General features: G+C 43.6%; 1 protein-coding gene across 1 annotated transcript; it reads right to left on the bottom strand.

Annotated features, from left to right (window-relative positions):
• Positions 1 to 5,905: 5,905 nt before the first annotated feature.
• On the bottom strand, positions 5,906 to 6,832 carry LOC115077513 (olfactory receptor 5V1-like). Its single transcript, XM_029579805.1, has one exon. The coding sequence runs from the start codon at positions 6,830 to 6,832 to the stop codon at positions 5,906 to 5,908; it is 927 nt and encodes a 308-aa protein (XP_029435665.1).
• Between the last annotated feature and the right edge of the window lie 5,103 nt (positions 6,833 to 11,935).

Below are 11,935 nucleotides of genomic sequence, written 5' to 3'. Positions count from 1 at the left end.
AGAGATCCTGTCTCTACGCTTCCAAGCTCCTCGGGGTCTGCCCTGCGTACTTCTGCATTGGAGACTCATCCTCTTTTCACGGCCAGCCAGCCCTGCGCGATTGGCGCTGACCCATTGGGGTCAGGGGTGGAGGATTCCTTCAGGCTTTGCTCCAGGCCCTCGGCCCGCGCCCTGATTCCAGCCGCAAGCACCCCTCCGAATGGCGGTAAGCCCACCCACCTACCCCAACGTCAAAAGGCGCGACCCGGAGCCCTTTAAAGGGCCACCGACGGTGCCAGGCCAGCCTTTTACGGCTGGCCAGCCCCGTGAGATTGGCACTGACCCATTGGGGTCAGGGTTGGAGGATCCCTTCAGGCCTCGCTTCAGGCCCTCGGCCCATGCCCTGATTTCAGCCGCAAGCACCCCTTCGAACAGCGGTAAGCTCGCCCACCTACCCCTACCCCGACGTCAAAAGGCGCGACCCAGAGCCCTTTAAAGGTACGACGACGGCGCCAGGCCAGCCTTTCATGGTCGGCCAGCCCCGTGCAATTGGCGCTGACCCATCAGGGTCAGGGGCAGAGGATCCCTTCAGACCTCACTCCAAGCCCTCAGCCCACGCCATGATTCTGGCCACAAGTGCCCTTCCGAACGGCAGTAAGCCCGCCCACCTACCCCGACATCAAAAGGCGTGATCCGGAGCCCTTTAAAGGGCCGACGATGGCCTCAAGCCAGACTTTCACAGCCGGCCAGCCCTGCACGATCAGCGCTGACCCATCGGGATCAGGGGCAGAGGATCCCTTCAGGCCTCGCTCCAAGCCTTAGGCCCGTGCCCTGATTCCGGCTGCAAGCGCCCCTCCGAACGGTGGTAAGCCCACCTACCTACCCCTACCCCGACGTCAAAAGGCGCGACCTGGAGCTCTTTAAAGGGCCGCCAACGGCACCAGGCCAGCTTTTCACGGCTGGCCAGCCCTGCACGATTGGCGCTGACCCATAGGGCAGAGGATCCCTTCAGGCCTCACTCCAGGCCCTCGGCCCGCACCCTGATTCCGGCCGCAAGTGCTCCTCCAAATGGCGGTAAGCCTGCCCGTCCTGGAGCCCTTTAAAGGGCCAACGATGGCACCAGGTGTCGCACACCTGGTATCGCTCGCGTAAGGAGCGCGACAAAGGAGCCTGCCCCTTTGTGCGCCCCTTCGTGCATTCCGGTGCTCATGGAAGCCTCCTGGTGCAACCTCTTTGCAATTTCACAGCCAGCGCTATTCTCATCTAATCCACAGCCTTAGAAGACTATGGAAATAGATAAGCTACAACCCTCTAAGATAAGCAGAGCCACAAGTTGTCAGCTATTCTCTAGCTGTCTGCAATCTCTGGTGACGTGAACACTCACTGCAACACCCAGATCAGCCTCACTATCTCTCCCCCAATCTATCTAAGCTGCCGTTTCATTCGCAGCCTCCACATCGGAGCACTGAAACCACCTTACCCATCGCACACAAGCGCCACGACACGAGAAGCATGATACAAGCATAACCAATCTCCATCTTATATCACCGTCATCTCTCTCCAAAAAACCTCTCCTACAACCCCAGATCCACTCTCCTAGGACACTCATCCCCATCATGACCTCCCCCCCCCCTTACTCAACTCCTGGGACTAATGCTATTCTCACTAACCCTCTTCAACGCACAATCTCTCACAAAGAAAACTGTCATCCTCAATGACTATCTTCTAGACGCAAAGCCAGACATCTGTGCTATCATGGAAACCTGGCTCAAAAATTCGGACATAGCCCTGATAAATCAACTACCAATACACCTTTACGATATTTTCTCACTTCCTAGACAAAAGAAACAAGGAGGCGGCCTCTTACTAGCAGCCAAAAAAGAGCTCAGGCTATCCCTACAGCTCATCAAGTCTACCGCTAAACTTGAGATAGGCCTCTTCAAGTCCAATCAGCTTCAAATCCTGCTCATTTATGCCCCCCCCCCCCCTGGGCTTCTAGACTCAGATGCCTCTCCTCTCATAGAAGCCATAGTAAAATACATAAACACAGATGCCCCAGCTATGATCTTGGGGGATTTCAACCTCCACGTCGACGCAAAACTGCCTTCCTCCAATTGTGCAGCCTTCCTCATCTCCCTCATGGCCATGGGCTTTAAACAAATAATAAACAAGCCCACCCACAAAGCGGGTCATACCCTAGACATCATCTTCATAAACTCCAGCCTATCGTATTCTACCGATCCTGACTGCATTCCAGTCCCTTGGTCAGATCATTCACTGATTTCCACCACTTTGACAGTGAAAGATCGTCTGACTTCTCCCCTCCTCCAATCTACCATACACTTCAGGAAAACATGCCCCTCAGATGTTATCAGTGAACACCTATCCAAAGAACTCCCTAACCTTGATCTCTCAAACCCTAACTCCGCTCTCTCCTCCTGGCACAATATCACAGAATCGATAGCCAACAAACTATGCCCCCCCCCCCCCCCCCCCATCAGTCAAAATAATCAACCAGACCCAGAAAAGAAAACAACCTTGGTTCTCCCCCGAACTTCAGAATCTGAAACAAGACCTCAGACACAAGGAAAGCAAATGGCACAAGGCCCCTTGCAATCTTATCTTGTCCGCCTATAAATGCTCCCTCGACTGCTACAGGAGCTCCATCCTATGTACAAAAAAAGACTTCTACGCCCTTAGAATTTATGACTTCCAATTCGATGCCAGGGTGCTGTTCTCTTATGTTTCCAAACTCACGAAACCCACTGCCCCAGCCATCCCAGATGACCAAGCACAAACGAAGGCCAATGATCACACATCCCACTTTCAGAAAAAACTCTCCAACCTGCTACCACTCCTTCCCACCAACACAACCTCTCCTCTTATCCCTATCGCTACCCCATCTTATGCTGGAGCTAACTTTGATTCCTTTGAACCCATGTCCACCTTGGAGATCGAGTCCTTACTAAAGATATCGAAGCCTTCTACCCACCCCTCCAACCACATCCTGACAAAACTGCTCTTATTGATCCCTGACACTATCTCCAAACCTTTGGCAGACATCATAAACTGCTCCTTATCACAAGGAATCTATCCAGACAGGCTAAAACTCACCACCCTCAAACCTTTGCTGAAGAAACCAAACCTTGACCCAGGAGAACTCACCAACTTCCATCCAATCTCCAACCTTCCTTTTATTGCCAAACTCATGAAGAAATTGGTCAACACTCAACTCACAGACTACTTGGAAGACCACAAAATTATCTCCCACTCAATATGGATTCCACAAAGCATGGAAACACTCCTTATCTCCCTCACAGACCATATCATCATGGGCCTTGAGAAAGGACACTCATTCCTGCTAGAACTTCTCGAAATCTCAGCAGCATTTGACACTGTGAATCACTCCATCCTTCTAAATCGCCTATCTGACATTGGTATATCAGTTACGGCCTTTAGATGGTTCAAGTCCTTCCTCAGCAATAGAAGCTACAAAGCTAAAATTAAGAACAAAGAATCCCCGAGCATCAATTCATCACTAGGAGTACCCCAAGGCTCATCACTGTCTCCCACCTTCTTCAACATCTACCTCCTTCCCCTATGCCAGCTGCTAACCAACTTAAAATTAAAACAGTATCTATTTGCCGACGACATACAGATTCTAATTCCCATAACAGAATCCTTAACGAATACACTCAAATTTTGGGAAAACTGCCTCCAATCCATCAACCTCCTCCTCTCAAGTCTAAACCTTGTCCTCAATTCAAGCAAGACGGAACTCCTCCTCATAACACCCAACCACACTGACCAGCCTCCACAGCCTCTTCCCAATACCATGGTCACTCAAGTAAGAGACCTGGGAGCGAGACTCGAAAACCGTTTGAACCTAAAAAAATTCATCAAGCACACAACCAAAGACTGCTTCTACAAACTACAAGTTCTAAAAAGACTCAAACCACTCTTCCATTTCCATGATTTCAGGACAGTTCTCCAAGCCACGCTTTCGCCAAAATAGACTACTGCAACGCTCTCCTACTGGGCCTCCCCACCTCCACCACCAAACCACTTCAGATACTCCAGAATGCGTCAGCCAGAATCCTGACAAACACCAACTGCAGAGAACACATCACTCCCATCCTCAGGAACCTGCATTGGCTCCCAATAAGTTACCAAATCATGCACAAGGCCCTTGCCATCATCCACAATACCATTCACAATCAGCTCCCTCTCGACCTTCAGATCCCACTTAGACTCCACACAGCTACAAGACCTATTAGAGAGGCATACAGAGGAACTCTGCACAGCCCCACAACCAAAACCATCCTTAAGACAGCCATCAGAGAACTGGCTTTCTCGACAGTGGGTCCAGCCATCTGGAATGCCATTCCTCCGGACCTCAGAATGGAACCCTGCCATTTGACATTCAGGAAAAATCTCAAGACTTGGCTGTTCCAACAAGCATTCCCTTAACTCAGCCTCCCCCCTTCTAACCTCCGCACTAACTCCTCCCTTACCCCACTCCCATCCCTGCCCCTCCCTCCCTTTCCTACTCCCATCCCCCAAGCCTCAGCCTGTCTCATTCAAGCTAACTTTATTGATAAATGCCATTAAGACAGAACTCGCCATACATGGCTCAAGGCATCTTCAATTCACCTTTGTTAATTTTTGACAAGTTCTCTTCCTCTAGCCGTAGCCTCTAGCTATGTTAGCTCCCAAGTTCCTACGATCCTGTTTATTGTAACTTTGGTTTATTCTTCTATTGTTTATGATAATGTTCTTGCCCCTTGTTCCTTGTAAACCGGTTTGATAGGATCGAGATCATGAATATCGGTATAGAAAAGAGTTAGATAAATATAAAATAAAGATAAATATCTTCTCTCCAGACCTGCCCAGCAATTTGATATCATTGAACTGACTCTCTCTGTCCCCGCTCCTCGGGGCACCCCACAATATTGATACAGTACAGCCGCCTGTGATCACGTGGATGTGACACAGGCAGTTCTCCTACACCTTCTCTCTGCTGGGCCACAGCCATGGTTCAGTTGCCTTTGTTTCCAGTCAACCTCGCCTCCCGATGGTGGGAACATGTGGGGCCCAACCCATCAGGTAGTGTCAACCCCCATCTCGGGCCAAGGGTCCATGAAACCTACAAAACCAAAAACGTATATCCAGCTGCCCTCTAACTCTTCTTCCTTCCTCCACAACATTCTCCCTACCGTCCTTCACCTGTACAAATGCTCTCTCATTATCCTCTCTTCATCTGACCCCCTGCCTCCTTCTCTTTCATCCATTCCTCTTTCAGAGCTCTCATTTGCCTCCTGTCCACCTCCTATTACAGCTTTCTCACATTTTCTTTCTGCTCTCATGTGAGTGAGGGGGTGCAGTGAATCAGGGATGGGAGATGAGTGAGGGGTCTGAAGCTGGGGGGAAAAGATCTGCAGGAACTGAGAGGGATGGAGGTGCAGGTGCAGGATGAAGGGAAGCACATGATAGTGCTACAGAAAGTGGCACTGCCCTCACTAGCTCCCCTCTCCCTTGCTGGCCTGTACTGCATGCATTTAATTTCCAGTTATTCCCCAGAGTTTTATTTTTTTTTCCCTTTGGTTTGGATAATGTAAGTCAAATGAAGCAGAGATCTCCCTCATTGTGATCAATTATATAAAAGAAGAAAAACAGCAAAATAAATAAATTCAAGTTAGGATTTTATTATCATTTAGCAGCCTTTCATGGTTCTATATGCAGTCCATAACTGCACTGTCAGTATATACTGTATGTCTACCTTTACCCTGGCGCAAGCTGTGCAGAGCCCAGGTAACAACATATCTTGTTAAAAAAAAAAAATCACTAAAATAAAGATGTACCAGATAAGGGTTAATTCCAAATGGAATTTCAGTTGGAAAGCAGAGAGAACATTTTTCCATTCATATTATTTTCTGAAGATGATTTTTCTGAGGGCATTTTTCACTTCTTGATTTCTGAAACTATAAATCATGGGGTTTAGCATGGGGGTGAGTACTGTGTACAGGAGGGCAAACATTTTATCTTGCTCCGGTGATTGCATTGAACTTGGCCTCATGTAGACACACATTATTGTCCCATAGAATAAAAGTACGACTGTGAGGTGGGAGGAACAGGTAGAGAAGGCTTTGCTTCGCCCATCAGAAGAATGGATTTTCAGGATGGCTACAATGATAAAGATGTAGGATGACAGAATTAGAAGAAATGGGATAAAAGCCATAAATATTCCTTCAGAAAGTACAAGTATTTCAAAGTTGTGAGTATCACTACAGGATAATTTTAGCAGTGCATTGGGGTCACAGAAGAAATGATTAATCTCTTTGGAGCCACAAAAAGAGAACTGAGATATGAAAACTTCTAAAGGAACTACATCCAGAGATCCAGCTATCCATGAAGCAGCCACCAGTAAGCTACAGATCCTTTTATTTATCATGAGTGGGTATCGTAAGGGGTGGCAGATTGCCACATAGCGATCATAGGCCATGGCAGCAAGAAGGAGGTATTCAGTACTTGTTAAAATTAGGAACAAGTAAAGCTGCGACATACATAAAGAGAAGGAAATTAATGTTTTCCCTTTAAAGAGACTTTGTAACAATGTTGAGAAAGTGACTGTGGTGTTACAGATATCGATGAAGGACAGGTTACTGAGGAAGAAGTACATGGGTTTGTGGAGATGATGGTCAGACCACATTAATGTTAAAAACCCAAGGTTTCCCAGAATAGAGATAAAGAAGGCTGGTAAAACTATTATATAAATAAAGATTTCCAGATGTGAATGTTTAGAAAATCCCAGAATAATGAATCCTGTGGTTGATGTCTTATTCTCCTTCTCCATTGTTTTAGTGACCATTAATCTGAACATAAAGAAAAAGGTTAAACATTGTAGTTGAAAGAATAATATATTTTTCACTAAACAGTAGTTCCAAACATGGATTTGGCTACAAGTGTTGAAAACCACTGAGTCATTTGGTTCTTCTCAAAATCATCAACACCTGCAGTTACTGCTTTTAAATAACTTATCATCCATTGCCCTCTCAGTTTTCATGTGATCCCTCCCTCCAAATCAACTAAAAAAAAGGAGCAAGAGCAGAGTTAAAATGTTCATGTAGGTAAAGACACAATTCTCAGAATCACCTTCTCAGGCAGATGAGAGATGAGGCAGTTCACAGCACAATTCATGGGCATGGAAATTTATAGAGATAGGACAGGAGAGCTCTCATCTCAGATCTTTTGAGGGATATTGATGAATGAGTAAAACACATGAGTTGAGTTATGCAAATATCACATATTTTACTGAGCTTTTCCCCTGTCCCACATCCTTTTCCTTATAAAATTCAGAATTTGGTTTCTTATTTTTTCAATTATGATAAATGTCTTGCATCCCATACATGACTCTATGTATAAAATTTGTTTGGAATACACACTAGAGATGTGCATTCATTTCAAAGAAATTGCACTTCTGAGACGAAAAAGGCCATGGCATGTTCAGTTCTTTCTGAATAGAATGAATTGAAAATGTCCTTGCATGAAAATTTCCAAACGTTTTGAGATATTTCCATTTCATGCACAACAAAAACTGAAAGTCACCCCGGAGTCCCACCTCCCACCCAGCAGAAATGTGTGGATCCAAGACTTACCTGGCTATGCTGAGCCTCTGCAGCTTCCTCAAACCCCCATTCCTCTCTATTAAAAAGAGCTGTGACAGTGGTTCTTCCTGGCCCCTACTTACCCTTCTCATGTGGTCTATAGGTCCAAAGAACCAGGGTGATGCCTACTTGTCCTCATACTCCATCCTTTAAAAATGGTATCAGAGTCCCTCAAGAGAGTGCTAAAGTGACACCAGAATGTGATAAGAAGTGTCCGGGGTGGGTGGGTGAAGACCTGCAGGAGGTTTAATTTTTAAATGTTGGTTCTAAATTGTTTAGTGGGAAGGTCCCTTCCTTTCTTTTTGGTTTTGATTTTGTGCTTTTTACTTCCTTTTGTTATTTCTGCTATGCTCTTTATTTAATTTCTAAAGACCATAATAAAAAATAAAGAAAATATACATACAAACAAAAAACAAATAACAAACACAATTATTCCCATGTACATCCATAATAGGCAATTGTTTAAAACAATATTAAAAACACCAGTATTATATTTCCTATCCTTTCTAATCTGAAACCATAGAAAAACAATTGTTTTGGTTTTGCAGTTTAGTGCTCTCTAGAATGCTAAAATGATTTAGCATGCACTGTATCACTAAATCCAAATCATAAAAATCATGAATCCTATGAAAACAAAAAACACCTCCCCTCTAGATTTGACAGGGACATTGCATGGGTGTGTTTGAAAATGTGACGCTGTGCACTATTTCTTAATAGCATCCAACTCATGCCTTTAGGAATCCCAGTTACAGGTTTGTGTGCTAGAGAACCCCCATGAGTAATTTTATCTAGGTTATTTATGGGAAAATTTTAAGACATTCCTTTTTAGGGGGCTCTGTCACTGGTTGAATGGAAGCTGCACACTTTATAAACTACAGCATATTCCTGCTCCAAATGTATACCTGTGTTTCCAAAGGAAGATTATTTATTATTTATTTATTTATTTATTTATTTATTTAAAGGTTTTTTTTAATACCGACATTCGTAGGCACATCATATTGGTTTAGATGGAACAAGAAAAGGCAACGTGTGAGATTTACAATGAACTGCTTTCATAATAACAATAACCCAGAAAGAAGTAAATAATAAATTGAACTGTGTATACAATACAAAGATATATTAAAATATTTACAACGCAGTAGGAGGAGGGGTGGTATCGGGTGGAAAATAATACAGACTGGATTCAGGATAATAGAGGTTTCTAAAGGGGAGGTAATTGTAATTGGGGAAAGACAGGAGGGGGGGAGCTACAAATAGCGTACCCTTTCTCTACCCATTTTGCAAACATGCATGTGCATATTTTAGACACGTAAAAAATGAAATAATGATGGGGGGAGGAGTCAAGATGGCGTCATGAGAGGGTGCATGCTCCTACCTGTGCCGGCGTTTTCCACAAGCAAATTTTTTTCCTTCTTTGTTACAATGCCTCCAAAGAGGAAAGGGAGACCACGGAACTACCCCTCTGCTCCTGCGGTCACCTCCGGGCAGAGAATGATAGAGCAGTGCACCTCAAGGCCAACAAATGTGGAGCTAGGAGGTCCGGCTGTCGGGACACAGGAAGGAGACCGTGTCCCGACCTCGGAAGAGGTTACCCTAAGCCCCTTAGACGAACGGCTTCCACCGGCAGTGAGAGGAACCTCAAAGCCGCGGCTTGAAGGGACGACCGAAGGGGTCGGATTTCTCCAGCCTGAGGGGACGACAGAGAGGAGGACCCTCTCACTAAATGCCCTGGACAACGGAGAGATTGGCGAAGGAGAATTAGATCAAGAAGGAGGAGGTGACCAGAGCAGTGGAGGTGAGAGGAACGCACAAAGCCCTCCTTTATTACCCGACGCCATTCTTAATATTATTAAGCCGGAGGTTGTAACGCTAGATGCAATCTGGCAAGTGACATCTGCTCTAGTAAAAGCTTTAGTTGACTGTTCTGGCAAAATAACATCAATGTCTCAACAAGTAGACAAGCTAAGTAGTTGCTTTTCAGAATATAAACAAGAAACAACTGGGATAGTAAAAAACTTGGATATGGAAATAAAACAGGTTAAACAAGTTCAAGCAACATTAATTCAAGACTGTGGAAATATAAATAGAAGACTTGAATTTGTTGAGAATAATTTGAGGCATTTAAACTTGCGGGTTTTAAATTTCCCCAGGGTGATGGTAGAATTGCCCAGAATGACTTTGAAACGCTATCTTTTAGAAGCTTTAGAAATTTCCTCTGACCAGGTCCCACCTCTGGATAAAGTATATTTCCTCCCGGTTCGTACTACCCAGCAAGTGCAAGTGCCATCAAATGCTTTAGAGAATTTGACAACATTCTTGGAAACTTCTACATTTGAGATAGTTGAAAGATCAACTTTGTTAATATCTTTCTTTAACGAGTTGGATATGGCGAAGATAATGCGTGCTTATTTTTAAAAAATCCAAGTCGTATTCATGGGTGGAAATGTAAGGATCTACCCCGATCTGACTAAAGTGACTCAGGCAAAGAGAAAAAATTTCCTGACATTGAAAAATGAAGCGCTAGCAGTGGGGGCAACCTTCCTTTTGCGGTTCCCCTGCAAATGCGTGATAAAACATGGAGGGAATAATTATATTTTCTATCAACCCGAACAGCTAAAGAATTTTATAGAAGCAAAGAAAACACCATCAGTAATAGGCAATATATAGTCTTTATAATGTGTATTTGGCCTAGCATGACGTTTTTCCTTATGAGAATTCATCCCTTTCTTTTTGTATTTCCTTTTGTCTCCTTTAATTTGCAGTTACTCCTCCCCAACAGGAGATAGGGGTCTAAAGGGTTTGATATAATTATAATGTGATTTTCTGAATATAGAAGATTGTGATGTTATTTCTGGAATTGTAATTTCCTTAATTTGTCAAACCATATTACTTACTCAAAGTGGATACTTTGTAAGTTTGTTAAAAATTCAATAAAGAAATAATTTAAAAAAAATGAATAATAACCGTGATTTATATGAGGAGGCAGATATCATATAAATTATGCACATATACTGTTCTGAAAATACTTATTTGTGTGGGCACTTGGAATCACCAGTTCACTGATAACTCCACCAATTCACCTAGACACTCTAGCACTCTCCCCTGAACCCCCACCAGATCCCCAAAACCTCCCCCCAAACTTCTGTCACTCAGCAGACATAAAAGTATTCAAAAAAGTTTGGTAATTTATTTGTGGACATTTTAAAAAATAGCAACTAGAGCATGCACTTCTGAATCCTGCCCAGCAGTGCCCTGGTCTGCCCTTTGTTTTCCTGATGAAACCAAAACTATGTGCTTCCTCCTCACATTTAGAAAATAGGATGTACTTGCACATGTGCTACTTACCGACTGTGCACATATGCTATTTTCTTTCAAGCTTGGAAACCCTGAGAAAATATATCATATAATCTATTTATCTTATAATCTATTTCACCATCTGCTACAGCAAACTGCATGTTTCATTTCAACTTCATCAAAACACAGAGCAAAGTATCCATGCATAGCAGAAACTTGCTTTCTGTTATAATGAACAATGATTTGGAAACCATGTTCCTAGATTGTGGCTATAGTAATGGTTCAAGAACAAGAACAATAAAGTCTTACTTTTCATGTGCAGTATATATTGTAATTCATTGTGTACATAGCTTATGCATTTTCATTGCTAGCTCATGGTGTGTTAAGTATTTCTAAGCTAAGAGAACTCACAATCTCTGTTTGTCCTAAAAGGATTAGTAATTCATTCTGTCTTTCTGATCTGAGATCAGCATGCCTATAGATGCATCATCAGTATAGATTATGTTTATTACTACATCTTATGAGGTCTGCATGTTGCATATAAGAAAAGGAGATCAAAAGAAATGTCATGCTGGGTCAGAATATGGGTCCATCGAGACAATCATCCTGTCTCTGACAGTGACCAATCCGTGTCTCTAGGAAATACCAGGCAGATCACAAAGAGCAGATCCATTTCCTGTTGCCCACTCCCAAGGATAAAAGATGGTCTTCCCCATATCTGCCTGGCTAATAATTGTTCATGGACTTTTCTTCCAGGAAATTATCCAAACTATTTTTAAACTTAGGTATGTTCAATAGCATTGTCACTTCCTCTGACAACAAATTCTGCAGCTTAGTTTTATGTTGAGTGAAAAAAAATGCTTTGCTAGTTTCTCATAAATCATCTACCTCTTAATCTCATAGCATTTTTCCAAGTCCTTGTACTATCTGAAACAGTAGATAACTATTCCCTATAATGCATGACATATTCACCATCAATAAGACTAACATATGATAGT

Source organism: Rhinatrema bivittatum, chromosome 16 (assembly GCF_901001135.1).
Source record: "Rhinatrema bivittatum chromosome 16, aRhiBiv1.1, whole genome shotgun sequence".
Lineage (NCBI taxonomy): Eukaryota > Metazoa > Chordata > Amphibia > Gymnophiona > Rhinatrematidae > Rhinatrema > Rhinatrema bivittatum.
This window is presented reverse-complemented; position numbering and strand designations above follow the sequence as displayed.